Genomic DNA, 27,225 nt, shown 5'->3' with positions numbered 1-27,225 from the left:
ACCACAACAAAGTTTTTTTGGTTTTTTTTAAAGAAAGAAGTCAAAGTGCTCCAGAGGCACTGACCCAGGTCAACTTGCCCTCAATTCTAGCTTCCACCCCTGCTGTAGGGGCACCACCTGTGCCCTTTGTTTTCTTTTCTGGGTTCGCTGCAGCCCTTCCCCCAAGTGTGACAGAGCCCTCGGCACAGTGTCCGGGTTGGAAGGAGGGGCCCACGGATGACTGTCGGGCTTGGCAGCCGGACAGCCTGGGAAATGGGACCCTGCTTGGGAAATGGGACCCCGAGGAAAAGGTCTTTTTTTTTTTTTTTTTTAACTGAGGCTGATCAAATACTTGCAGCAGGCCTGGGACGTCTCCCAGACCTCACTATCACAAATGCTGCAGAGAACAGGCTGCACGGCCTCGACCACACAGACACCACTGAAATATTTACGAGGCTCCTGGCTCATGAAACAGAGCTTTCCACTCAGGAGAAAGGGAAGGGACACGGCACATGTGAAGACCTACAGCATGTCACACCACTCAGGGAGTTTTACTTCTGGCTCAGCGGAGGAGCTGCCACTAACCCCATCTAACTGGTTAGAAAACCAGTATCTGAGGCAGGACCCCATGTGGCTGAGAGCTGGTCTCTGGGGTCTGGCCGCTGACTGCCAGCTGTGGGAGACCTTGGGCAAGTCACTTCACCTCTCCAAGTCTCAGTTTCCTCATCTGTAAAATGGAGATAAGAGGACCTACTTCTGTTATCAAGGACTAAATGAAACAATCCATGTAGCACACTTAGCTCAGTGCCTAGCATTTAAGTGCTCAATAAGAGTTAGCTATTATTATTATTATTATTCCTGCAGTCACATCACCTTGTTCTCCCTGTTCCTAGGTCTCTTTTCCCCACCATTCCTCTCATGGCCCAGAATCATCTTTCCATGTTATTCCTGTGGGGATGTTTTGCCCCCTGCTAGCAACCTCCTGGAGGCTGAATGCTTACCAAAATAAATGAATTTCTAATGGTGGAATCTTAAGCCTGGTGTCCTCTTGGCCAAGGTCAGGCTGGGATGGGGGTCCGTCAAACCCCACCTCTTGGGCAGTTGTCCCTGTGCCTGTGAATGAATATAGCTGCCTTCCCTAGATCAGCCTCCAACCTCACCCTAGGCTAGGCCATCTTGGGATTAGCACAAAATTGGTGCCTCACATTTTCCTTTCTCCATGCCGTTGTGTGCCATTCTCCTCTGCTGAAGGGCCTCCCTTCCTATTTCTGCCACCACGGTCTCTGTCTATTAAATTTTACTTTTTTGTTCCAGATGCAGTTGAAAAGCCACCTCTCCCGATCCCTTCTGATTTCCCAAGCAAATATAACCACACCTCTTTCTGAACCTCCCCAAACCTTAGTGTTGATATCAATCATGCATGGCTTTGTCTGAAGGATATTGGGGGACAAACAGCAGTCTCTGCTATACCTGACATGCTAGAACCTTATGGTTCTTTGTGGTATGCAATATAAGCTGGTGTTGGTTACAGGTTTCTGAACAATAATGGAGATGTTGCCCACTGTTACATAGTAGGTATGTTAGACTGTGAGTTCCTCGAGGGCACGGATGGGTGTTCTGCACCTATGTCTCCCTGACACCCAGCATGGAGCTGGCTCACAGTAAGTTCTCGGTAAATCGTCCTGAATGCATGTTCACAACAACAGCTCCTGTGTGTCATGCCTACTGTGTCAGGCACTGTGCTAAGCCTTTTCCATATGGCGGCTCATCGAGTCCTCACAATCGCCCTATGAGATAAGCACTAATATTCCCCACTAAGAAGTAAACCCCGCAGGGCTGAGAATTGCATCTTTTGTGTTCACTGCTATGTATACATGAGTGCTTGAGATGTAGTAGGCCCTCAGTAAATATTGGTTGGATGAGTGAATTAATTAATGGATGTCCATTACTAGGCTCCGAGAGGTTTAGTGACCTGCCTAAGGTCACTCATGTGATAAGTGGCAAGGTCAGAATTTGCGCCCAGATGGACCTGGATCCAAAACCTGTATTCTTCACCACTGAACTCTAGCAGGTGGAAGAGATGGGGTGGGTGCTGAAAGGATCAAGATGACACAGTCCTACCTTTAAGGAGCTTTCCATCTGGTGGAGAAGCAGAAATGCACACGCGCAGCACGCGGAACACAAGTGATTGTACAACCTGTGACCATCCCAGGAATCAGCGAGGGCGGGTGCCCACACCAAGACCCAGGGGAAGGAATGACTTCTCAAGGCACTCAACACTGCCAAGAGCAGCAAGAATGCGGTTTCACTCCATAAGCCACCCTTGCAGCTGGGAAGAAAGGTGATTCAGGGTGTTGGTGCTTGCCAAGGATTTCATGTCCCTGAGCTTCGGAGACGGTATCTGGGGAGGCAGTGTGTCCTGGGGTGAGGGGAGGGGAAGGCAGGAATGGACACCCCAGCACAGAGGGGTTGTGCAACCAGGTTACGACTGGCCAGGACAGGATGTCGGGCTCTTTGCTGTAGGGCTGGGGGGGGTGGTATACGAAGTGGGGAGGGGAGGTAGAAAGGGCCTGTAAGGATAGCAATGAGAGGGGTAGGGGGCCAGGGACCTGCAGGGCAGTGACAGGCTTCGAAATCTGTGGGAGGCAACCATGGCTGAGGCCCAGGTATACACAGGGGGTGCACTGATACGCCAGAGCTGGCCCGGACCACCATCTCTTGCAGCCCAGCCTGAAATCTGCCTACTGCAAGCCACCCGGGCTCTAGACCCTGCCTCTGCGGTTCTCTCTTCACCCTTGGGCGCAGGCACTGCTGCAAGCTGGGTGTGCAGGCTTGAGTGTATGGGGGATACGGGGGAGGGTCTGGGGAGAGGTGACTGGCTAGCTCTGATTCTGCCCACCTAGGAAGCCTGGGAACGCCCAACTCCTCCCCCTCACCCAGTCTAAGTGCTACCACTGAATCACTCTTGGGCTCATGGTCCCCTGCTGGGGTACATTCATTCCTCTTGCCTTGGCTTGGCCCCCAGAGCCCACATGCTCCCCTGCCTGAGGGGCAGCCCTGAAGACACTCCGGCATGGTCTTCGAATCTCTCCACCCCCACCTCAGCTTGGTGGTTGAAGACGGTGATGGGGACTCTGGAGGCAGGAAAGAACTTCCTTCCATCTCCCCCATCCCCCAGGTGCTGCTCCAGGCCTGCTCGACCCCCCTTCCCTCCTTGGCCTCGCTCTCCAGGGATGTCCTCACATACTCTGTGATTCAGCCACTGCCCACATTCTAATAATGGCCAGTGGCTGCTCAGTCCCTGGCACCCACATTGCTCGACTCCGTGAGGCCCCAGGGCTGGGCTCCTGCGCAGAAGGGGCAGTGGTGTTCCCCTAGAATCCAGTGCATGCTGCCCCCTGAGCTGTGTAAGGCCCTGCCTGGACCTCTTGCCGACTGCTTACAGGACTTCTCCACCTGGATGTCACGCGGGCACCACAAACTCAACCTGACCCCAGCTGAGCACATCAGCACCTTCCTCCCTTCTCATAACAGCGCCATTCGCCCAGAGACTCAGCCCCCAAGCCCCCATCTCTTCTGATGTCCCTTCACCCCTTATCTATGTCCAACCTCTTCTCAAGTCCTGTCAATCCTGCCCCAGGCCGATTGCCTCTCTCCATCTTTTCTGCCCCTGGATTGTTTGTCTCACTTTAAAATTACCAAACACATATGGAGCACTTGTTATATGCCTAGTCCTGTTCTGAGTGCTTTACCAGTACTAACTCATAGCCTTCATTTCACAGAAGAGGAAACTGAGGCACAGAGAAGTGAAGCATTTTACCCAGCGGCTGGACTTGAGCCCAGGCAGCCTGCTCTCAAGTCTGGGCTCTGAGCGCCCCTCACGGGACCTCTCCCAAAGTCTCCTTGCTTGTCTCTGCACCTCCAGTCTCTTCCTCATTCAGTTCCTCCCACGTGTTGCTCACAGATGCATCCTTCTGCCCTTCCCGATTAAGAAAATGCTTTAATGACAAAAATGGCTCCAGCAGTGTGGTCTTTCTGGAGCATGCCCTGCTCAAAAAACCTTGAAACCTGCCCCTTCTCCCCCAGCCCCATTTCCCTACTTCATGCTAACAAAATAAAGCCCATTCCCTGGGCTAGGGATTCAAGGATGTGACCCCAACAAGCTCCCAACTCCCCTGGGGAGCCCCTCACTCTTCCTGGCTCCCCTCAGGCACCCTGTCTTCTAACCTCCCTGACGGCACCGGTTCCGGCCCCGGCACTGCACGGGGGTGAGTTCTGAATATGTGATGGATCGTTCTTCCTTGAGGAAAGGCTGCAGGTCTGATTCCTCTTTGAACCACCCAGAGCATCTACTACAGTGTGTCGCACAGAGGTAGGCACGACACACGTGATGAATGAATAACAGTGGAGCCCAGCTGCTTTATGAGGGTGGAAATTAATTATTTCATTAAACAACATTTGTGGAATCCCTAAGGCTAATAGCTCACTTACGCTGAGAGCTTATTATGTGCTGGTCACTGTGTGAAGCCCTTCACATATATTATCATTTAAACCTCTCTGCAACCTTGTGAAGTCAGTACTATCACTATCCCCCATTTTATACATGCGGAAACTGAGGCTCTGAGAGGGGAACTAACTTGTCTGGAGTCATACAGCCTTCAAGTGGAGAAGCTGGAATCAGAACCTGACTCTGAAGTCCACGCTCTTGATCACCAGACCTCACTGCCTCCAGAGGCCAGCAAAGTGATAGACAAACATTCCAACATCTGGGTGATGTCTGAAGACCACATAACGGGACATATAAGTGATGTCAAGGTCATGGAGTCCAACATCTGAGAAACATCACAGCACTGACAATGTCCAAATGTCTGAGGAATATAAGGATTGTATATAATGTTTCCCTTTGCTCAGCCAAACATTTACCAAACACCCACTACATCCATGCCAGGCACTATTTTAACCCAAGGGTGTAGTGCAAAAATGCATCCTCTCATATAGTTCGTGGGGGGAGAGAGAGAGAGAGAGACCAAAAAACTAAACGAAAATTATATGTCAGATATATACACTACCAAATGTAAAATAGATAGCTAGTGGGAAGCAGCCGCATAGCACAGGGAGATCAGCTCTATGCTTTGTGACCACCTAGAGGGGTGGGATGGGGAGGGTGGGAGGGAGACGCAAGAGGGAGGGGATATGGGGATATATGTATATGTATAGCTGATTCAGTCTGTTATAAAGCAGAAACTAACACACCATTGTAAAGCAATTATACTCCAATAAAGCTGTTAAAAAATAATTATATGTCAGAGGTGACAATTGCCATGGAAAAAAATAAAGCTGAGTCAGGAAAAAGGGACTGTCCAGTGAGCTGGGTGGGGTTACATTGGTGGCACTGTTACTTGTATAGGATCAGGAAGGCCCCTCCTGCCCCCAATAAGGTGACGTCTGAGCAGAGCAGTGAAGTAAGTGGGGGAGTGAGCCATGCAGTGACGTGTAGATATCTCAGGCAGAGGACCAGCAAGTGCAAAGGCCTTGAGCTATGTTTGGTCCAGTCAAGGAACAGCCAAGAAGCCTGCGTGGCTGGAGCAGAGGGAATGGGGAGAGAAGGAGTAAGCAAGAGTCACAAACACAGGAAAATGCCAAGGCCTACATAAATTCAGGCTCTGTGCAACACTGCACGTCTGGGAAACAGCAATAGGATTCATTCATTCCACATGCCTGGCACTGTCCTCAGTCCTGCCAACACAAAAACTGCTACAGACAGGATCTCTTAGAGTCTAATGGGGAGACAGACAAACTCCACAGTGCCACGTGACAGGTGCTATGTCAGGGCGCTATGAAAGTACAGAAAAGCGCATCCAACCCACACTAGGGACCAAGGAGGCTTCCTGGAGGAGACGGCACTTGAGCTGCCAAGCAGGAGAAGGAAAATGCTCCAGAACACAGATGCGGAGAGGGAGGGGAAGGCCAGAACCTGGAATGCTGGGCAGAGCTTCAGCAGCAGTGCCAGGGCCAGGGAGCAGCTTGTGGGAGGAAGGGGTCAAGGAGAAGGGCTTGGGGAGGAAAGTGATGGGATGGGAAAGGGGGTGGGGAAGGGCTTGGGTGTGTGGGGACTGACAGAGCATCTGCACAGGGAGGCCCAGGTTTAAGCAAGTGTGTTGGAAGTTGGTGCTTATGGAGTGGGAGATACCAGGTGAGTAGAGGTGATAAAAAGACTTCAGCAATTTACCTGCTGGCCCAGGACCCTGCTATCTCACCGGCCATTAGTTGGGTCCACCTGGGAGATGACAGGGAAGCAGAAGGTAGGGGGCCACCCCCACCTGCACCAGATCTTGGTTTCTCATCCCATCCTACAAGGTTCAGATCCTTCTTTTAGGCAGATCTCTGTGCCCTCACCCTGGGGCAGTTCCAGGAGATTCCTCAAATAATAATAACTCAAATACTCACAACCCTTTGTGGTCTTCAGTGTGCTTCCACCATCATAACCCCTGTGTCTCACAGTAAATCTAGGATGGACAGAGCTCCGCTGTTATCCTCCTTTCCATAGGAGATGCTGCAGCTCAGAGAGGTTAAGGCTTTGTCAAAGTCACACGGCCAGTGGGTGACTAAATTGGGACTCGAGCCCAGCTCTTGAGATTGCAAATCCCACGGTAACACTGCAGCAACTGCAGAAAACAAGGCCCGGTGATGGCCGAGTCCCAAGGATAAGACTGGGAAAGGGGGTGGGACAGGCTCTGGAATAGGGAGGAGACAGATACAGGGGTGGTGGAGGCTGAGAATGGAGGCAAAAAGGGAGCAGTGTAGGGGGTTGGAGAGGTTTTGAGACAGACCTAGAGGCCTCTCCAGAAAGATATGGTAAAATGTGCCAGCAGGGTTGAAAAAAATACAAGCTGCATTCTCCCAGCTCCATGTCTCTGTGACAAGGTAGGGAGGGGCCTCTTGCTCCCATTTCCCTCCATTCTCAGCCTCCACCACCCCTGTATCTGTCTCCTCCCTATTCCAGAGCCTGTCCCACCCCCTTTCCCAGGTGAGAAAAGAGAGGCAAGGAGAGGTGCCCACATGGCTTGCCCGAAGGCCCACAGGAACTTAGGGCCCAGGGGGCCTTTTAGAAGACGGTAGGGTAGACAAGATATCGGAGACTTTTGCCACTCCAGCGTGAATGATGAAATAGAGATGATGAGAGGGGAAGTGGTGATGGAGAAACCAGGGCCGCATCCAAAGAGGGAGGGGAAACAGGCAGAGGTACAACGGAGCCTGTCAGCGGCAAAGATGGTGGAGAGATAAGGCCCTGACACCCAGCTCCAGTTACAGGCAGGCAGCATCAGCTGGTCGGGTGTCATGGACTCCCGGTGCCTCCTCCCGCCCGCTTGGACCCATCCACTTGGCCAGTTCCGCAGCGCAGAGCTGCCTGGTCCCTGAGGGGTGAGGATAACAGGAAGGAGGGGGTGGAAGGAAAGAGCTCTGCGCCGCCTCCTCCTCTTCCGCTTGCAAATCCGCAGAGGCCTCCGCCGCAGCCTCCAGGCCCGCCCTGGACCCCTCCTCCCCCCATCTCCCGCCCCCCTCCCCGCGTCTGGATGGTACGCTCCGGTCCTCCTGGCCCGGCTGCAGTGGATGTTGCTAGAACCCACGCGGAGGAAGGAAGAGACGCAGGCAGGCTGCGGTGACCCAAGCGGCCGCCCCTGCCTCAGGGACCCCTTCCCGGAGAGACGGCACCATGACACAGGGAAAGGTACCGGCATCTCCCCCACCTGCATCATCCTCCATCCTCTGGTTCCCCCATCTCCCTGTCATCCTAAGCAAACTCTCAGGACCACTGTAAGCATCCTCCCTTGGCTCTTATGCGAAGGTCCTGCGTGGTCCTTGTTGAAGTCAGAGGCCCAAAAGGGCTGTTTCAAGGAATGGGTTGTGGCCTCTTCCTGCCCACCAGGCTCACCTCTCCTCCCATCTACATTCCACCAATTGCTTTGGCATCACAGGAGCCTTCACAGACGCCCATGTCCCCTTAAGGAGTCAGCTTAGGTGTCGTGTGTGTGTGTGTGTGTGTGTGTGTGTGTGTGTGTGTGCGCGCGCGCGCGCGCATCCCCAGGGTGAGCCCTGAGGGGCAGGCCCTATAGGGCACCCCCACTCTGTCCAATCCCAACCCCAAACATATTATACTCATCTTTTACACCCTCCACAGAACCCCCCGCCCCACCAAACTCCCTGTCATTATTCCATATCTGGATACAGCCCTTGTGGTTGGGGGGTTCCTATGGCAACCCTGCTTCAGGATGTTCTAATTTTTGTTTTGGCTTTGGCCAGACATAGGACTGAATGGGATCGGATAAAACATCTCTTTTTGTTCCTGTTTTAGGCCTGAAGTGTAGGGGAGGGTCTGGGGCAGGGACTTGGCTGGCCTAGTAGGGTTATGTAACATCAATAGCCTGTGGAATTATACAACCACCAGGGCCTGGGGCAAAGAAGGAGGGTCCTCTGGCCCTCTGCTTGGGGGTGCTAAGGATTGGGCAGAGAAAACAGAAGAAGGGCCTCCCCTCCACTCCCCCTTCTTTTCTCAGAGATGAGCCTCAGAGCCAATGGCATCTTTCCTGGGCCCTCAGACCCTCCTTTCACTGTTTTTTAAGCTCATCAGGCCTCAAAATGATGTCATTGGGTGATACCACCTCGTGCCATTTGGACAGACTTCACTTGGTAATGCTGGATGTTGGGGGTCCAGGGCCTAGGGTCAGCAGGGTGGTTGTTGGTGCGGAGGACCAATCTGGACCGGGCTGAAGTCAGAGGTGATAATCCTTTTCCCAGGCACAAGCCCTGGGTCTGGGCTCAGAGAACCTTGGTTCTGGTGGGCTGAAATGGATTCTCCCGGGCATGACCCTTCTGATCTGGGTGATGAAGGGGGCTGGGGAGTGGGAGGGATGAGCCTGGGCCCTACTCCCACAGGCCTGGGTTCTGAGGCCCTTCCCTAAGGATGCAGGGGTGGGGTTCACCATGGGGAAAATGAAGAGCTCCCCGCTCTGCAGATTCTCTCCATTTCCCACCTCCACCTCCACCAGTCACTTTGCTGACGCTGCTTCCTGTCCTGAGGTGAATGTATTGCCCCTGCCTCCTCTGCCCCTCACCCCCAGCTTGCTCCCAGGCTTTCTGATGATGGAAAAGACCCCTCCAGTTCGGTCATCCTCAGGGCTGGATGGAAGCAGAAACCTTCCGGTGCTTGTCCATCTCTGGGCTGCCTCAGCTAGGCGCTTCCCGCAAAGAAGGAACTTTGTAGCCTTCCTCAGTGGCCCTGCAGGTTTAACTCATTCTTTTTGGAACCAGACCTAGATCCCATTTGTTTTCTGAGGTTCAGTCCTTTTGGTGATGTTTCAGTTTTCATACCATCCCCGCCTCCCCAATCTTCCCTTCCCTGGTGGCATCATTCGGGCCCTCCCAGCCCCTATCTTCTCACCAAAGCTAAATTTGCACATTTTAGCTTTGCACATTTAGCTTTGCACATTTTAACCGGGGCCATATCTGAGTGTAAATAGACTTGAATTTTCAACCTGCCATGGGATATTTCCCACTGGGCCTCGGTTTCCTCATCTGTAAGATGAAGGAAGGGGCTGAATGACGAGGTGCTTTCCCTTCCATCAGTGACAGTCAGATTCTGTTCTGGTTTGAGGGAGAGGCTGAGGTTCCAATAGCGTGGGGTCAGAATGGACTCTTAGCCAGGGGCCTTGACTCTCTGCTCCCCTGCAGCCCCCATTCCTCTTCCTCTTTTTTTTTTTTCCTTTGCGCTGCCCACAGCGTGCGGGATCTTAGTTCCCTGACCAGGGATTGAACCCATGCCCCCTGCAGTAGAAGCATGGAGTCTTCACCACTGGACTGCCAGGGAAGTCCCCCTCTTCCTCTTTTTTCCCTCTCCTCTCCCCTTTCTGTTTCCCTGCTCTCCCATCCCCACCCTCCTTGGTCATCTCCAGCCCAGCAGAAGGAGGCCAGCCCCAGTGGACGGTGCCTGGGCTCTGCAGCCCGGTGGGCCATGTGTAGCTCTGAGTCATTCTTCCTCTCTGATCCTCAGTCCCTTCATTAAAAAACAGGGATCAAAATACAACGAGCAAGGTAGCAGGGAGATTCGATGAGAGGACCTTTCATTCAGTAATACTTTTAAGGGCCTACTACTCTGTGCCAGGCCCTTCCCTGGACCCCAGGGAAACGGTGGAACCATATAGCGCCAGTCCCTGCCCCGGGGATAGTGACCACCAATGGTGGGCTCTCCTAAGAATTTTCTCCTTCCTCAGTTCTTATCCCAGCTCCAGTGTGTGCCCCTGGCCAGCCCTGACACCCCTGGAGCTCAGTTCTCCCATCTGTAAAATAGGGAGATTCTTTTTTTTCCAGATTTATTGGGGGTGTAATTGACAAATAGAAATTGTATGTATCTAAGGTGTGAGATATTTTGATATACATATAGCTTGCGGAATGATTACCACAATCAAGCTAGTTAACACATCCATCACTTCACATAGTTACCTTCTGTGTGTGTATGTGTGTGTGTGTGGCAAGAACACTTATGATCTACCCTCTCAGCAAATTTCAAGTACACAATACAGTATTGTTAACTATAGTCACCAGGCTGTAATTAGATCTCCAGAACTTTTTCATCGTGCATAACTGAAACTTTGTGCCCTTTGACCAGTATCTCTCCATTCCCCCCAACCCCCAGACCCTGGCAACCACCATTCTACTCTGTGCTTCTATGAGTTCGACAATTTTAGATTCTACATATAAGTGAGATCCTGCAGTTTTTGTCTTTCTGTGTCTGGCTTATTTCACTGAGCGTGATGTCCTCCAGATTCATCCATGTTGTTGCAAATGACAGGAATTCCTTCTTTTTTAAGGCTGAATAATATTCCATTGTATATATACCCCACATAAAATAGGGAGGTTCTTGTCTGCACCACTACCGTTCCTAGTGCAGGTGAGAAAGTACCCATGGAAGTTCCAGAAATTGAGGGGCTGGGGAAGAGGACTTAGAAGGTGCCCTCTCCCTGGTGACTGTCTCTCTCTGCCTCTACTCCACAGCTCTCTGTGGCTAACAAGGCCCCCGGGACAGAGGGGCAGCAGCAGGCGAATGGTGAGAAGAAGGAGGCTCCAGCGGTGCCTTCGGCCCCACCCTCCTATGAGGAGGCCACCTCTGGGGAGGGGCTGAAGGCAGGAGTTTTCCCGCCAGCCCCCTCGGCTGTGCCTCTCCACCCCAGCTGGGCCTACGTGGACCCTAGTAAGTCTCTCAGCTCCCGGAGGCTGGAGCATCAGAGGGAATGGTGGGCCCAGATGGAAAACCTGCGAAGGAAGAAGTTGCCCAGAAATAGATGCACTGTGTGGTTGTTGTATGAGGCTCTGATGGCAAAGGTTTGGGATTTGGAGGGCTGTTCTGAGGGTAGGTCAAGGAGAACTCCATGAAGAAGGAGGGACACAGTTTCTGCAGTCATAGTTCTCTTGGATGGGGAAGAGGGGCATTTTCAAGTCACCAGGCTAGGGCAAAAGGAGGGGACAGATGGGGGAGAAAAACCAGGGGCTGTTCTAGAAGAAAGGGATGCAGAGAGGGAGTGAGAGAGGTCAGAGTGGACACAGGAAGGAGCAGTACGAGGCTGCAGCTAACTGTGGCCTCAGCTGGGGCTGGCTTGCTGTGAGCGTGAGTGCAGTTTGCTGACATGCTGGCTGATCTGAAACCTGTCCGCATGGAGGCCCCAGGGTTGTTTAGTTGGGGGGGCTGAGGATCCACTTCACCCATCACTCTCCTTGTCTCTCTACCCTCCCCCAGGCCTTAACTGGGGGCGGGAGAGCACGATGTGGGGAAGGTGTGTGGATGCCAGCCTTAGCGTCCCTCACGGCCAGGCACAATTCCTAGGCCGACCCACCCGGGCTGATGCCAGCTCCTTGCAGACTAAGAATCGGGCTGGTAGGGGGCCCTCTGTTCAGTGTGGCAGCCTGTGGGAGCTTTGCCTCAGGGCTGGGAACGTGTACAGCTCCCGCAAGCTGCAAGGAAGTCTTCCTCAGCCCCCTCGACCCCCTCCCCCACCTTTTCACCCCACCCCCACCCACAGCAGAATTCTAGAAGAGATCCTGGGGACAATGCCTCAGTCTTTACTCACGAGGAGTGGCCACCATGGTCCATACCTCCCACTACAAAGGCCCTCCGCCCGGACCCAAGCGGACCCACCCCATTGTGATCTACTGGAGGACCCCTGAAGGTCTGGTGTTCATGGGAGCCCTTCCTCCTGCCCCTGACACCCACAGGACTGCTTTTTCTCTCCTTTTCTCCCCCTCTGTGGCCTGGCCATTTGGGCTTTGGTGGGGGACGTGGACAGAACATGAAGGAGTGAAGGATAAGAGATTTAGGGTCTCCAAGCCCCAGGTTGGCAGTGGGTCCACCTCCCTCCCCCTTCCTCATTTCCCATATCCTGGTTGCCAGGACTGGCTGCCTTAAGGAATGTTTTCCAATGAACTGTCAGGGCAGAGGAAGGCAGCTCATTTCAATCAGCATGTGACAAACATTTACTAAGCGTGCACTAGGCACCGTGTCTGGCACTGAGCTAATTTCTGGGGATGCATTGATTTGCAAGCCCTTCCCTCACAGAGCTGACAGTGTAGACAAGTAAAAGGATGATTACCACATGGTGAAAGGCAGTGATGGAGGCCTTGGCAGTTCAACTAACCCACCTGACAGGGAAGACTTCCTGAAGGAAGGGGTATCCATGAGGGGAGTCCTGAAGGATGGCATGTATTAGCTTGGTGAAGAGGTGGGAAAATGGGTGTCCAAGGCTGAAAGAAAGAATGTGCAGGGGCCCAGAGGCAAGAGAGCACATTGCTGAAAAAAATATAGTCAGGCTGGAGATAAGTAGAAGGGAGTAGTGTGCAGTGGGGCTGGAGGACTCGTGGGACGCTGAGGAGGCTTTGTTAAGGAACTTGAACTTGAGTAAAAGGCAGTGAGGAGCCATCAAAGAGTTTGAAGCGGGACAGTTGCCGAGGTCAGATTTGAAAGGCCAGGACAGGCTCTTGCTGTGGAGGGGAAGGTCATGGAGAACTGGCAGGGATGGTGGAGAGCAGAGTGGACACACCTGAGGCCTTAGGAATGACCCAGGCGAGGGATGAAAGAGAGAGGGTGGTGTCGTCAGCATCAGGCACAGAGCTTTCACTTTTATCTCGTTTCATCCCCATGAGGTGGGTATCACCAAGCCATATCACAGAAGACACAAAGAAGGCTGGTGACTTGCTTAAGGTCACACAGCTAGTCAGTCTTGGGGAGGGATCCGCGTGTTTGCTTACAGAGCCCATACTCTTCCGAAAGCCTGAGTTCTGGGACCAGGCCCCCAAACTTCACCCACACCCACACGCCACTTCTTGCCCTTGTCCTGGCTCTGTTTCCCCTCCAGCCTCCCCCCAGCTCTGGTTCTCAGCTGGAGCACCAGCAGGTCCACCCCACCTACGAGTCCCCAGTTCCCACCCCTGGGGCCTCAGAGCAAGCCAGGGTAGGACCTTTGACTCTGGGATGTGTGAGGTAGCCCCAGGAGAGTGGCTGTCCTTCTCTGATTCTCAGCCACAAGGGAGGCAGAATGTCCAGGAAGGGGGTTGGGGGGCACAAGAGGGAAGGGCCACATTTGTATGGCAGAGCTTGGGCCCCAGGGAGCCCCTGCTTGGGGTGGGAAGGGGAGATGACAGTTCCTTCTCAGACTCAGAACAGGAAAGGTGAGGGGCAACCTGGGAGAGATCTGGGATCTCTGTGGGATGGGATGGGGTGGGCAGGAGGAGGTTTGAGAATGGGGCTGGAGAGAAGGGCGTTGCCTGGTCCAGAAAGCCAGTCTGACAAAAGGTAGCTCTGAGCCGTTGGGGGTGGTGTTTATGTGTGTGGGAGCACTCATGGCCCTCCCCCTGCCCACCCAGGCAGCAGCTCTAGCTATGAGAGTGGTTTCCCCACCGGAGACCATGAGCTCTTCACCACCTTCAGTTGGGACGACCAGAACGTCCGCAGAGTCTTCATCAGAAAGGTAACTGCCTCCCCCAACTCTCCCAGACTGGGAAGCTGGGTGGGGGGAGCCTCTCGAGAAGCCGCTGGCCCAGCCTCCTGCCCAGAGGCCATCCCTCTCCCCATCCTTGTGATGCCAGCTGACGGCACCTACTGGGAAGTTGGGGTGCCCACTGCCCCCTGCTATGGCTGAACACGTGGTCTCTTCTCTCCAGATCCCATGGGTGTGGGCTCTGGAGCGTCTTTGCTGTCCTTTCGCCTTGTCCTGGATTCATTCCGATGCCCCCTAAAAAGGAGGGTGGAAGGCCCAGGATGCGGGTCTGCAGGGTAGATCGAGTCGCCAGGAAGTTGGGGTCTCCCTGAGCCTTGCTGGGGGCCTGAGCCTCTCTGGCCCCCAACAGGGCCCCCCAAGCTGAGCGGAACCCCCTCCCACCCCCAGGTCTATACCATTCTGCTGATCCAGCTGCTGGTGACCTTGGGTGTCGTGGCTCTCTTTACCTTCTGGTGAGTTGGCTGTGTGGACCAGCACGTTCCACGGGTGGTGGCGCCAGGTCTCGGCCTGGGGAGGAGGGTCCAGAGTCAGACTGTTCTTAGAACCGTCCGCCTGAAGATGTTGGTGCAGGGCAGCGGCCCACCTCATGCTGGGAAGAACCTTAGACCGTGCACAGGGAGGGGTCCTCCGTCCAGCAGGGGGTGGTCCCATGCTTTCTGGACCTGCAGGTGTCTGTGAAGCAGTCGTTCCTCTCAGATGCAGCAGCCCTACACCTGGGCGCATCCAAGTCTCAGCCTGAGACTGGGAGACTGTGGCTGGAGCTCCCTCCCCCACCAGGGGTGTGGTCTCTCCTTTCTTCCTCTTGAGTTGAGTCCTGTGAACTGGCAGGGGTGGGGCGGGGGGGGGGCAGGTGTAGCTGTTGAACCAGAAATGGAGACAGAGGGTAAATTCTGATTCTCTCTCCCTCCCTTCTCTGCAGTGACCCCGTTAAGGACTATGTCCAGGCCAACCCAGGCTGGTACTGGGCATCCTAGTAAGTATACCTAGACTCCTTCCCAGAACACCCTCCGCAGCCAAGGTGGGAAATCGCCGCTGACAGAATCCCAGCCCATGACCTCTCCCCATCCCGTAGGAACTGCCTCACAAGAGCATGGCCAGAAGGGGCCTTCTGGGGTGTTTAGAGCTGAGGGGGAGAGGAGGAGATCAGTGTTGGTTCTGGTGCCTGCCCAAGGAGGGAAGGGTGGAACTGGGGTCATGGCTAGGGAGACCCAGACCTTGGCCTGGAGGAGAAGGGGGGCTGGGCCACCTTGGCCCACACTAATGATAATGTTGCTACTCAGTATTAACATATAGTTGTTATTAATGCTTGTGAATTATTAATCATAAGAGCTACCACTTACAAAGTGCCTAGTAAGGGCTGGGCATTGTTCTACGTGCATGATATGCAGCGTTGCATTCACTCCTCAGAAAACTAAGTCTCAGAGAGGTTGAGTAATTTGCCCAAGGTCACCCAGGTAGGCAGTGGTAGAGCTGGGATTCAAACCCAAGCTTCAGGTTGAGGCTTGTACTCTTAATCCCTCTGTTTGGCAGACTCCCTTCCCCTCGAGCAGCTGGTTCCTGCTTGTATACTCTACTCTTTAAGGAGCACGGCAGGTAACTTGAGAGGTTATTCTGGCCTTCCTATGTGGGCAATTAAGGAGTCATTCTGGATACTTCCAGGCCGGACCACCCTGTTCAAAGCAGAACTACTGTCAGCAAAGTCTCCTTCAGCACCCTCTGTGAGCCCAGGCCAGAACTGGAGCTGGTGGGGAGGAGGCCTCTGCAGGGGAAGGTGGTGGGCATACAAGGCAGCCTATGAAAGAGCAGCGTTCAGAGGAGGGGGAGCCCTCAGTCCATGTCAGTGGGTGCGCCTCAAAGGATGAGCCAAGAGGCCTGGGGACTGGGGTGACTTAAGCAAAAGCATGGGAGTGGGAGTGCACGTGGTACATTGGGTAAATTAGGGACCAGGCTGGCGGAGCACTGCAAGGCTCCGTGAGGGGAATCGGGACATCCCAGAGAGCAGTGAGGCCTTCTGGGGTGGAGGCTCTGAATGGCCACCCAAGGAGCTTGCACACTACAGCTGTCCCAGGCCTGTTCCTGGATGGGGATCTGGTGGGAACGTAGGCTCAGCCCAGAGCCTCCTGGACCACCCGAGCCTAGAACAGTCCCAGAGTGGGCCTCCAGTTAACAGAAGCCAGCCAAAGGCTGACAGGAAGGAGACATCCTGGCCTCTGGGGCTCCCCAGAGGAGCAGAGGAGTGGAGGAGAAGCTCAGCCAAGTTGGGGGTCCCAGGGGAGGGGACATTCACACCCAGAGCCTCTCTTAGGGCACAGGACAGAGGGCCTGTCTGCAGACCAGGCAGGGGGGCGGGCGTCGTGGGGGACGGGGGCCACTGTAGGCTAAAGCTGATGAGGCCCCAGGGACTGCCACCCCGGCCAGCCCCCGTGGCGGGTTGGCATGGCTCCCGGCATGTCAGCACCGCCTGGCAGCCTCTGCGCCCTGCCACCTCGGGAATGCGGTCCCCAGGCCCCTCGTCAGGCCTCCTGCGGGAGGGTCTTTGGGACTCTGTGCCCTAAGCAGATGGTGGCAGAGGGACAGTCCAAGAATAAGCAGGCTCTAGAATTGAGGGCAGAGTCCACCCCACTGAGGATGGTGTGAGAATTTGACCTCTGAATGGTGAGAGGTCCTTCCTCCTCAACAGCTCCAGGCAGAAAACAGATGCTGTCCCAGACTCGGGTGGGTGGGTGTGGAGAGAAGTCGGAAGTGGGCGTGGACCGTGTGCTTTCCATGGAGCATCGCAAAGCCTTAAAGGTGCTTGGGAATTCACCACCAAGATGCTGCCTTGCCCTCTAGAGAGCCAGCCTGTTGCTCTGCCCCGCCCTGCCCCTCCCCACGTTGCTGTCCAGTCCTGAGTCTGCCTCTGGGTCTGAGACCTAGCAGGTCTGACACCTAGTGGGTCTCACGTCCTCCAAATACCAAGCCCTTAATAGCAGTAAGAATAAAACAGGTCTTTTTCTATGTATGAAGCACTGTGCCATGTGAGTTGCAGATATTCTTCATTTGATCCTTAACAACAGCCCTACGAGGCAGATACTGTTATTATCCCCATTTTATATATGAGAAAATTGGGGCTCAGAGAGAAGATGTTGCTTCCTAAGCAGCAGAGCCAGGATTGAACCCTGTCTTTCTGATTGAGAAGCTCGTGCACTTCCCCTCCACGCTCTGCTGCCTCCCCGCAGCCTGGGACTGGCCCTGGAGCATCATGAGTTGGGGGAGGACACTGGGTTTGGACCCTGGCCTCCACCTGAGCCTCATGCCTCGGTCTTGACATTCTGTAAACAGACCACGGCTCTAGCTCAGGCCCTGGGGCCCAGGCTCTGACAAGCAAGTCTGTCTTTCACTTCTTCTGTGACTTAGTCTTCGCTCCCTGGGATGGCAGCCTTCCAGCACCACCCCCCTCCCCCAGCCCACGCTTTCTCCAGGCCCCAATCATCTCCCTCAGTGGGCTCTTGCCTTATGAGCCTTGGCAGCGGGAACTGCGGGCCTCCCTACCGTGCGGGGGAGGAGTAAGGGCTGTGGGGTGGAGGTGGGGGGACCGGACAGAGAAGGAAAAGTGTGAGACCAGACTTGGGGGAGGTGGGTCCGAGCCTCTCCAGGAAGCTGTCAGTTAGCCAGGTTCTAGTTATAATAATAACAGCTCCCATCTTCAGGTCCCTACCCAGTGCCAGGCTCTGTGCTCAAGGCTGGACTGCACGCTCTCGTTCAGTCCTCGCTACAGCCCAGTGAGTTGGTACCAGTATTCCCGTTTTACAAAGCAGGAAGCTGGAGCTCTGCAGTGAAGTAGCTGTTCAAGGTCACACGATAGTGGCGGCAGAGCTGGGATGTGAAACGTGAGGGTCAGGCTCCCAAACTGCCCCACACGCTCCAGGTCATCCGTCCCTCTGCCCTTCCTCCCGACCACTCGTCTTGAGGGTTGAGGAGCTCTGGACCAGAGAGACAAGGAGGCTGGGCCCTGCCCTCAGGAAGCTTCCAGTCTGGCCAGGGAGACAGGCCCCACACCCAGGATACACAAAGACAAGGGTATTATTATTATCGTTATTGTTGTCAAAGTGACTGGTGACTCAAGGGAGACCGAAAGAGAGCAGATGCTGGGGTATTTCTTAACAACTGGGGCAGGACGACTGCACTGTTCCTCATGGAGCAGGATGGCCTGCAGCCCTGGCCCTGGCACTGAGAACCCCTCCATCACTGTGACAGCCGTGATGCATCATTTGAGAACCACTGAAGAATAGGAGAGGGTGAGGATGGAGGGCTCCTATTTACCAAATCCAATAGGCTTGTCTCAACCCCTACATTCCCTGTGCTTTCACATTTCATCCAGAAATATTTAAAGATCGCCTAACCCGTGCCAGGCCCTGGGTTGGACGATAGGTTGTTCCAGATGCTACATCTGGGTGGGGATCAGATGAGCAGACCCATGGGGTGTGGGGTGCAGGCTTTGGTTGAGTTATGCCCGTGGTGCACAGAGGAAGCCCCTCCAACCTCAGCCCCAGGCATCCTCGCCAGTCGGTCCTTTCCAGCAGGGGCAGAGAGTGGTGGGCACGCTGTGAGGGGTGCAGAGGGCAATGAGAGAGTAGATGGAGGGGCGGAGTGCGGTGCGGGATGGGCTGGAGAGGTAGGCGGGGGCGGATCACGCAGGGCATCACCAGCTCTTTGGAATTTTAAACAGGAGAGTCACATGATGGGATCTGCCTGTAGCTTGGAGAGTGGAAGGCAGGGCTGGAGGCAGAAGGACCAGATAGAGATGACCCGACCTAAAAGGGTGGTCGTGGGGATGGAGAGAAGGGGACAGATTGGAGAACTGCCTGGGTAGAGGATCAGCAGGTCCAAGTGATTAGCTGGGCATGGCAGGGTGAGAGTCAAGGCTGACCGAGGTCGCTGGTTGGGTAACTCGAAGGCTGCATGACATCCTCTGCAATAGGGGATGCAGGAGAAGGAGCAAGGAAGAGGGCAGGTTCGGCTCTAACCTTCTGCATTTGGCATGTTTCTGAATAGCTGTGTTTGCCCAGTAGGCAGTTGGTTATTCAGGTCTGAGGTTGAGAAGGAAATTCTAGATCAGAAATATGGTGTGTGAGTCATGAGCATCTGCCCGATAAAGGGAGTCCTAGGAATGAGGGAACCCACCCAAGAGGATCATGAAGGGAGACAGTCTGATGGGAGAGACCCTGTGCTGAAGGAGATGGAGAAGGAGTGACCAGGGAGGTAGGAGGGGACCTAAGGCTGTGTCATTGTGGAACCAGGGAAACAACGAGATCAGATGTCAGCATGTCCAGGTCAGATAAGGGTGGACAAGTGTCAGTTGGACTCAACAAGGTCATAGTGACGTGGCAAAGCCAGCTCTCGTTAAGTGGGACAGGGGCTGGTTTGTTAAGATGAGGAGTAATTGTGAGATGGAGAAGGTGCCGTGAGTGGAGACAACTTTTTCAAGAAGCTTGGCTGTGAGGGTGGATAAAGTGGCAGTAGCTGGAGCCGGGAAACGTGTTGGTTAAAGATGGAGAACAGCTGAGGAGGTTTGTGAGGGAGAGGATGTAGCAGTCGATGGCAGGGCAGTTAAGGGTGTAGGACCCAGAGGCTTGGGGGGATTCACCTGGGACGGGAGGAGGGACGGGAGGAAGGACACATAGATGCGTGATGCGATGTTTGCAGGCGGCAGGCAGGGAACCAGTGGAGCCCCCCGCCCTCATCTCGAATCTTTCTGGGACACATCAGGCCAGACCAAGCAGGAGAGTGAGGCAGCCTGGGAGGTGTGCAGATGAAGGAGGATGGTTGGCATTGTTTCTGTAGGGGATGGGTGAGAGAACCGAGGAGGGAGATGGGGAAGGATGACAGGTGCCATGTGTTGAGGGCACTCTGAGAGCTGGAGACCGTGTGTTGGTGTTAGCACCAATCTAGGTAGACATGAGCATGCCCCACCCTTGGGTCTTCAGCCCTCATGTCCCACCACCTGGACTGGCCTCCACCTCCACTGCTCTCCAGAAAATCCTTAATCCTCGACCCCTGTCTCTGGGTTCCACCTGAGCTTCCTGCCAGTCTCCCAATGGATACGGCCACCTGATCCAGAAATTCATGCCACAGGTACTTCTCACTGTGCCAAGTGCTGGCAGGACAGACAAGATCATTGTAGGTAGTGACAGGGCCAGGGAAAGGCCTAAAGGAGGCAGTGCGGGGTAGTGGTTAAAGCTAGGACCCTGGAGGAGAATGTCTGTGTTCTAACCCTGCCTCTGCCATGTGGTAGCTGTATGACCTTGGACAACTCACCTGGCCTCACTGTGCCTCAGTTATAAAGTGAAGAACGTGCTTCATAGAGAAGATATGAGGATTATATTAGCTAATACTCATAAAGCATGTAGCTCTCTGCCTGGCATATAGAGAACACTGTATATGAGCTTTTCAAAATATATATAAGTAGTAAGATATTGTCTGGGGGGAACCACTTTGCATTGGGTGGTTAGCTATCACATGGCACCCAAGATTCAGTATTTCTAGAAGCAGGCTCATCTTATTCCCCTTCCTTTCTTTCGGAATTATACCATCACCCTGCCCATTGCAAGGTTCTAAGATGATCGTGCGCTTAACCAACCCCTGCCCCTGGCCCATGGCACCCTGCTTGGTGCCCTGTGGGCAGGGGTGGCAGAGAGTGGAACGAGCAGGGGACTGGGTGTAGGGCCTTCAGGGACGGCCAGCTCTCCCATCCATCTGTCTCTCACAGCGCTGTCTTCTTTGCGACCTACCTGACCCTGGCCTGCTGTTCTGGACCCAGGTATGATGATGGCTTGAGGAGCAACATGGCTTGTGGGAACATGAGCAGGACCTTGGAAGTTCTGGCCCCAGTCCTGCTTGCTGCCAGTGCACCCCTAAGAGGGCCCCATCCTTCTCTGGGCTCCATCAAGCAGGCCTGCCCCTCCCTCCTTTACTTGGCACCTCAGAGGTGGGGGGAGGGTGAAGGCACAGATGGGGGCACATGGGGATGTGGCTGAAGAAAGAAGCTCCGAGGAGTGGGGCTGAGTTTGTCGGAGAGCCCTCGAACAGCATGACCCAGCCTGTGCTGCAGGCACCCCACCCCTCTCCTCTGAACTCAGTGTCTTGCCTTACAGGAGGCATTTCCCCTGGAACCTGATCCTCCTGACCATCTTTGTAAGTGATGTGGGAGTGTCTGGGGACAGATGCTGAGTGGGGATGGAGGGAGGAGGGTTGAAGGGTGAGCTTCGAGGGCTAGGAGTTGGAGATAGCCGATGGGAGGTCACTGGGGGAGGCAGGGGCATTTTCGCCCCACTTCTGCAAAGACACCCCACCCTCTCTTTCCAAATGGCCTTTCTCTCCCCACTCCATCCACTCTCTCTTTCCACTGTGATTTTGTTTTTAAGAGGTTTGTATGGGGACTCCTAGAGCTATGGATAACAAGAGCCGGGGGGGAGGGTGTGAATCTTAGAAAGGGGGACGGGCAGGGCTGCAGAAAAAAGAAAGGGACAGCTGGGACCTCCTTCACCGGGAGAAATCCTGGAGGTAAATGTGTGTGTGGGCAAAGCAGACTCAGAGTTGAGGGGTACGCACAAGGGGTGGAGACCCAGGCTGGCCCTTGAAGGTGTCTGGGCCCCCAGCATTCCCTCATCCTGCTTCTCCTTTCAGACCCTGTCCATGGCCTACCTCACTGGGATGTTGTCCAGGTAAAGGGCCCAGGTGGACGGGGGCTGGCCACACCCCGAGGGGAGCTGCCCCAAGCACAGTCCTTCCGGAGAGCGTTTGGACGGGGGGTGGGCATTCAGGCAGGCAGGAGACGTTGGCTTAGAGCGCGCTCCTCCCGCACTCGGCCTCCAGGACCTGGCCAGGCTGGTGGGTGGGGGTGGGAGACGGAGGAGAGCAAGGTGACACCTCTCAAGCTGCAGCTGAAAAGACCCCAGATTCATGATCACACAGTTCCCTATAAGCCACCTCCAGACACCAGCACAAACCCCTCCCCACCCCCATTTCCACCTCTTCAAGATCCTTCTAACAGGATTTTGAGTGTGAGCATGTTGGGGAGGGTGGGTCCCAGTAGAAAGGATGAGGAGACAGAGAGAAGGGGGATCCTGGGAAAAGGGAGAGGCTGGGGGCCAGAAGTCGTGGGATCAGGTCCTGGCAGAAGGGGAGGACCTGGGAGGAGGGCAAGGGGAGACCAGAAGCCCTGCCCTGAAGCTGACCTCCTGGCCTGCCCATCCTGCAGCTACTACAACACCACATCTGTGCTGCTGTGCCTGGGCATCACGGCCCTCGTCTGCCTCTCGGTCACCGTCTTTAGCTTCCAGACCAAGGTCAGCCCTGGGGCCTTCGGGCTGAGGAAGGTTGGCGGGGGGCTGTGTGGGGGGGTGCTCCAAGCTTGGATTCCCCAGCTTGGGGAGGTAAAAGGCATGAGTAGTGCCTGGGGAGGCCACCTGGGATGGGAGCGGGAGGAACACGGGGTTCTGGGGTGAGCACAGGAAGGTGGCCTGCTGCCGAGGCCTCGGCCTTCTGGCCAGCACACTGCACAGCCAGGGCCCCCAGGAACGCCAAGCCGCTCCGTGCAGGCCTGAGGGGCCCGGCAGCTGACGCCCATCCCATCCCTGCAGTTTGACTTCACGTCCTGCCAGGGCGTGCTCTTCGTGCTCCTCATGACTCTCTTCTTCAGTGGACTCATCCTGGCCATCCTCCTGCCCTTCCAATATGTGAGTCTCCAAGTGTCCCAGCCGACCCCGTGGGGATGGAGGGGGTGGGACTGCTGGCCCGAGGGCGCTGTTTCCTCCTGCACCCTCCAGGGAAGACCGAGAGCCAAGGGCTCACAGCCTGCCATCCTGTCCTGCCCCTCCTGGCACCTGCCCTTGGCTGGTTGGCAGTGTAAGCAAACAACGAAGCCAGGCTTTTCTTGACAGGTCTGGGCACCTGCCCACTCCACAAGCCACATCCGCTTCACCTTTCCCATCTTCTCCACTAGGGGGGAGGTGAGGCTGAGGGGGAGGGCTCAGATCATTTAAACCCTAGGCCAGGGAGGGGGCTCCGGAGCTCCATGGGGCCACCAGGCCCAGAGGGGACTCTTGGGGGATAAGTCAAGTCCAGAGAGGCAGGATCTGGCTGTCCAGGCAGGCGGGAAATGGGACAGTGGGGCTCCGAGCATACCCCTGCCCCATGAGGGTGTCCATGGGGACAGCTGAATCTCAGCTCTTTAAGAAGTGTCCGGCCTGCCTGGGAAATCCCACTAAGACTGCTCAGGGCTCCGTGACCCATTCCAGGCACTCAGGCTGCTGCAGGTGCAGAAGGGGCAGACCGAGGGCATCACAGGAGGGGGTTTGAACCCTGGGAACCCAAGAGAGCAGCTGTTGGACCCGTGCTGAGGGCTCAGGGCTTGTACCTGCCGCGGGCTCCTCTTAGCTACCTCTAGTACGGGGGTCCCCCACTGCCCCTTTTCTGCCAGGCTGAGAGCAGGATTCCTCACTCCCCATCCCTACCCCATCCTGCCCAGCCCCAGGTTATTGCCTCCCAGTCCAGAACGTCAGGATTGGTTCTGGCATTTCCTTGGCTCTTCCCAGGATCCTGTTGACAAAGGGAGGAGCCGGAGCTGGCCTGGGGGCCCTCTGTATATCTAGGAGGGGGGGGGCGGGGTACAGGAAGGGGCCCCAGAGCTTCAAAGAACCCTTTATTGACCCGGGTCAGGCTGATGGAATGCCTATGTTTCCAGGAATCTTCTGGGGGAAGGCTCTTCAGAGGGCACGGCTGGTTTGGCACCTCTTGCAAGGTTTCCGCACTCAGCTGGGTGCCCCTGAGGCCTGGGGGGAGCAGAGGTTGGGAAGGGGTGCTGTTCCAGCCTCTGCAGGCAATCCCATCAAGCACAGCTGGCAGGGATGCCAGATGCCCCCCCAACCCCTGGGCCTAAGCCTTTGTCCCCTTCTACCTGAGCCCCTTTACCCACACAGGCAGAGCCAGGAAGCTCCCGACATGGGGACAGACAGCCCAGGGATGAGTCCACACTGGGAGAAGGGCGCAGCCTCAGGCCAGACCCAGGCTGGGAGGATGGCAGGGACCCCATAGGATGAGTCACTCTGGGCCAGCCTGAGCCTGGGGCTGTGTGTGGAGGAAAGAAGTGCTGGCCCATCTGGACCTCCCCTGCCAGCCCTCCAGGATCACTGTTATCCTGGGGCTCCCCCACCCACCGTGAGCACCCAGGGGATTAAGGACCTCTCAGTCTGGGGCTGGGTTTGGGGGGGTGAGAGAGGGCCCCCCTGGGGAGGTCTGTGCCACACCCTCCATTCTCGACTGATCCCTTCTCCCTGCCCCTCTGCCGCACTGCCCATCTCGCCATCCTTGAGCCCATTTTTTTGTCTGCCCTGCAGGTGCCCTGGCTCCATGCAGTGTATGCCGTGCTGGGGGCAGGCGTGTTTACGTTGGTGAGTGTGGCCTCCTAGGGGCCCTGCCTTCTCAGCCTCCCACCATCTCCTCAGGCCCCTCCACCATCCCTATCTTCCTCATAGTCCTCTTCTCTGAACCCTTGTGAAGTACCAGTGGGCGCAGAAGGGCTCAGTGCTGCTCAGGTCTCTAAGACAGACCAGCTGACCTGGGCAGAGGGTCAAGGAAGGTTGTAACATCAGGATTGACGCTTTAGACAGAGCTGGGAAGAGGTACCCCTGGCTCCTGGGGAAGTTCAGTGCTGCTTGTGGGGGTGGGAGAGTGAGGGTGTCCCAGCCGCATGGACTAAGTTAGTCCTTGCTCTGCTGGGAGTAATCTGGGAAAGCTTCTTGGAGCAAGGGAGATTCCAGGTACCCTGTGACAGATGCACTTAGATGGAGCTTGTCCTTGGCTGTCCTCACCAAACTGAGAGAGTTAATGATGATGATTATGGTTATGATAACAATGATAGCTGGTATTTATTGAGCACTTGCTTCTCCCACAGCAAGCTCTGCACATATACTGAATCCTCACCATAACTCTATAAACTAGGCTCTATTGTTCTCAGATTAGGATGAGGAGCCTGAAGCTCAGAGACTTTAAATGACTTGCAGACAGCAGACAGCATCCTAGGAAGTGGAGGGTTAGACTGGGAATCTGCACAGATGCCCCCAGAGCCCCACTCAGGGTCTGAGGCTAGGTGGGGAAGGGAGTGGGGTGGCTGGAGGCAGATGCCCAGGAGATGGAAGGTGACCGGGGCAGATGTCTGCCTAGAGCAGCCCAACACAGGCCCTTTGCTCAGTGGGCTCCCAGCACCTGAATGTGATGGTGCTCCAGGGCAAGCGTGTGTTGGTGACATCTTCTTGCGCAGTGGGGTGGCATCCAAGGTAAACATCCACTGCCCGCGGGAGCAGTGACCAGACTCTCCTCTCCCTCACTGGTGTTTTCAGCTCAACTCAGTCTGGTCAGAGTTCTGGGCTTAATCACAGGTTCCAGAGGCTTATGGCTGACAGAGTGGGGGAGCAGAGATGGGGGAAAATAGGGGTCAGAACTATGAGCAGAGACTTTGGGGGTGTGGATAGGGATCGAGCCAGGAATGGGGGTGTGGTAGATTCATTCATTTCCACAGGTCTTTATTGAGCACCTACAATGTGTGAGGTGTGTGCTGTGTGCCCAGGATGCCACAGTCAGCAGGAAGAGCACAGTGCATGGCACATAGTGGCACTCAGTAAATATCTATGGAGTAAATGGCCTCCAGGCTCAGAAGCTGAGGGCTGGACAGGACTGAAAAAGGGGTCTAGTGAAACTTCAAGCCTCTCACTTTAGAGATGAGAAAACTTAACCCCAAAGAAGTTAAGTGATTTTTCTAAGGTTTCCCTGCAAGATAATGGTAAATCAACTAAGTGTGATTGGCCTTGGTCAAGACTAGGGTGACCAACTTATCCCTGTTTACCCAGAACTTTCCCAGTTTAGCACTGAAAGTCTCACTTCTTGGGGGAACCCCCTAGGAACTCCAAGGTTGGGCAAACCAGGATGGTTGATTTTCCTACGACAGTAACTTCTCTGGCTCCTGACCAGCACTCTTTCCTGCACACAGTACCCGCTAAAGACAAATTTTGATGAAAAGGTTGGGGTGGGGGGTGTCGGCTAGGAGGAAAGGAAGGAGGGTCAGACTGAGGGCAGGGAGACTGGGGAGGCCTCAGAGGACAGCGTTTGCCAGGGACAAATGGAAGACGAGGGGTCCGTGCCGGGCAGAGTGGGAGGAGGGCGAGCGCTGATGGAGGGTCAGGGAGTTTACTTGGCTTCGCGCTGATCAGGACACAGCATGTGTGTCAGCTATGCGGGGAGGCTGTGTGTACAAGTCGGGTTGGGTAAACAGTAATCCTTTAAATTTGTTTAATAATCCCTTGCATTATTAGAATAATAAAAATAATCCCAACCATCTGTTCCACCCTTTACATTTTACAAAGCACTTTCACACCTATTACCTCACTGGATCTCCATCACAACCTAGGGAGGGAGGTAGTGCTGCTGTTAGACCTGCTTTCTACATGTGAAGACCCGCTTTCCACATCCGAAGTCCCGGGTGTTAAGGGGCTGGCACAGGGTCCCACCTCCAGTAAGGGGCAGATTTAGGACAGGACCCAGGTGTCCTGTGCCCAGCCTGGTGCTATTGCCAGAACCCCCATCGTCCCCCTCAAAGAGGACAACTTCTATTGGCTTGAAGTGGGGAGAGGCTGGGGTGATCTCTCCAGCAATGTTCCCCCTCCCTCTCTCGCACCATCAGTATTGCCCTCACTACTGGATTATTTCTATCTGCATAGAAACAGGCTGTAATTTCTCCCAACTGAAAAAACAGCAACACACAAAACACTCTTAGCCCACATCTCCCTCTAGCCCCCCAATTAGAGCAAAGCTCCTTAAAATGGAATCTACACTCTCTCCAATTCCTCTCCTCCCTTCCTCCCTTCTCTCTACTCAGTTCTTCTCCCATTCTCTCTTACCCTCTTAAAAATGCTCTCTCCGAGGCCCACAATGGCCTCCCTGTGACTGAATCCAGAGGTCATATCTCAGTCCTTATCTTGCTCGACTCTCAGCAGCATTTGATACAATTGCTCATTCCCTCCCCCCAGGAGCATCTTCTTCACTTGGTATCCAGGCACCAGCTCTCCTGGTTTTCCTCCTGCTTCCCGGGTCACACTGGAGGGCTCTGGGGCCATGGACCATCCACACTCACTCCCTAGGGGATCTCAGACTGTCTCAAAACTTTGAATAC

At 54.9% G+C, this 27,225-nt stretch overlaps 1 protein-coding gene across 1 annotated transcript in view; it reads left to right on the top strand.

The window, feature by feature from the left end:
• Positions 1-7,609: 7,609 nt before the first annotated feature.
• Positions 7,610-27,225, top strand: part of FAIM2 (Fas apoptotic inhibitory molecule 2) — a 29,708-nt gene continuing 10,092 nt past the window's right edge. The window contains exons 1-11 of the mRNA XM_082635998.1: positions 7,610-7,708; positions 11,029-11,224; positions 13,888-13,991; positions 14,409-14,473; positions 14,941-14,994; positions 20,770-20,820; positions 21,155-21,194; positions 21,687-21,724; positions 22,261-22,348; positions 22,643-22,738; positions 24,398-24,451. Coding sequence (XP_082492124.1) covers positions 7,694-7,708; positions 11,029-11,224; positions 13,888-13,991; positions 14,409-14,473; positions 14,941-14,994; positions 20,770-20,820; positions 21,155-21,194; positions 21,687-21,724; positions 22,261-22,348; positions 22,643-22,738; positions 24,398-24,451 — 801 coding nt within the window. The 5' untranslated portion in view covers positions 7,610-7,693. The remainder of the gene's footprint in view (positions 7,709-11,028; positions 11,225-13,887; positions 13,992-14,408; positions 14,474-14,940; positions 14,995-20,769; positions 20,821-21,154; positions 21,195-21,686; positions 21,725-22,260; positions 22,349-22,642; positions 22,739-24,397; positions 24,452-27,225) is intronic.

This window comes from Mesoplodon mirus, assembly GCF_964341445.2.
Source record: "Mesoplodon mirus genome assembly, chromosome: 11".
Classification (NCBI taxonomy): Eukaryota; Metazoa; Chordata; class Mammalia; order Artiodactyla; family Ziphiidae; genus Mesoplodon; species Mesoplodon mirus.
This window is presented reverse-complemented; position numbering and strand designations above follow the sequence as displayed.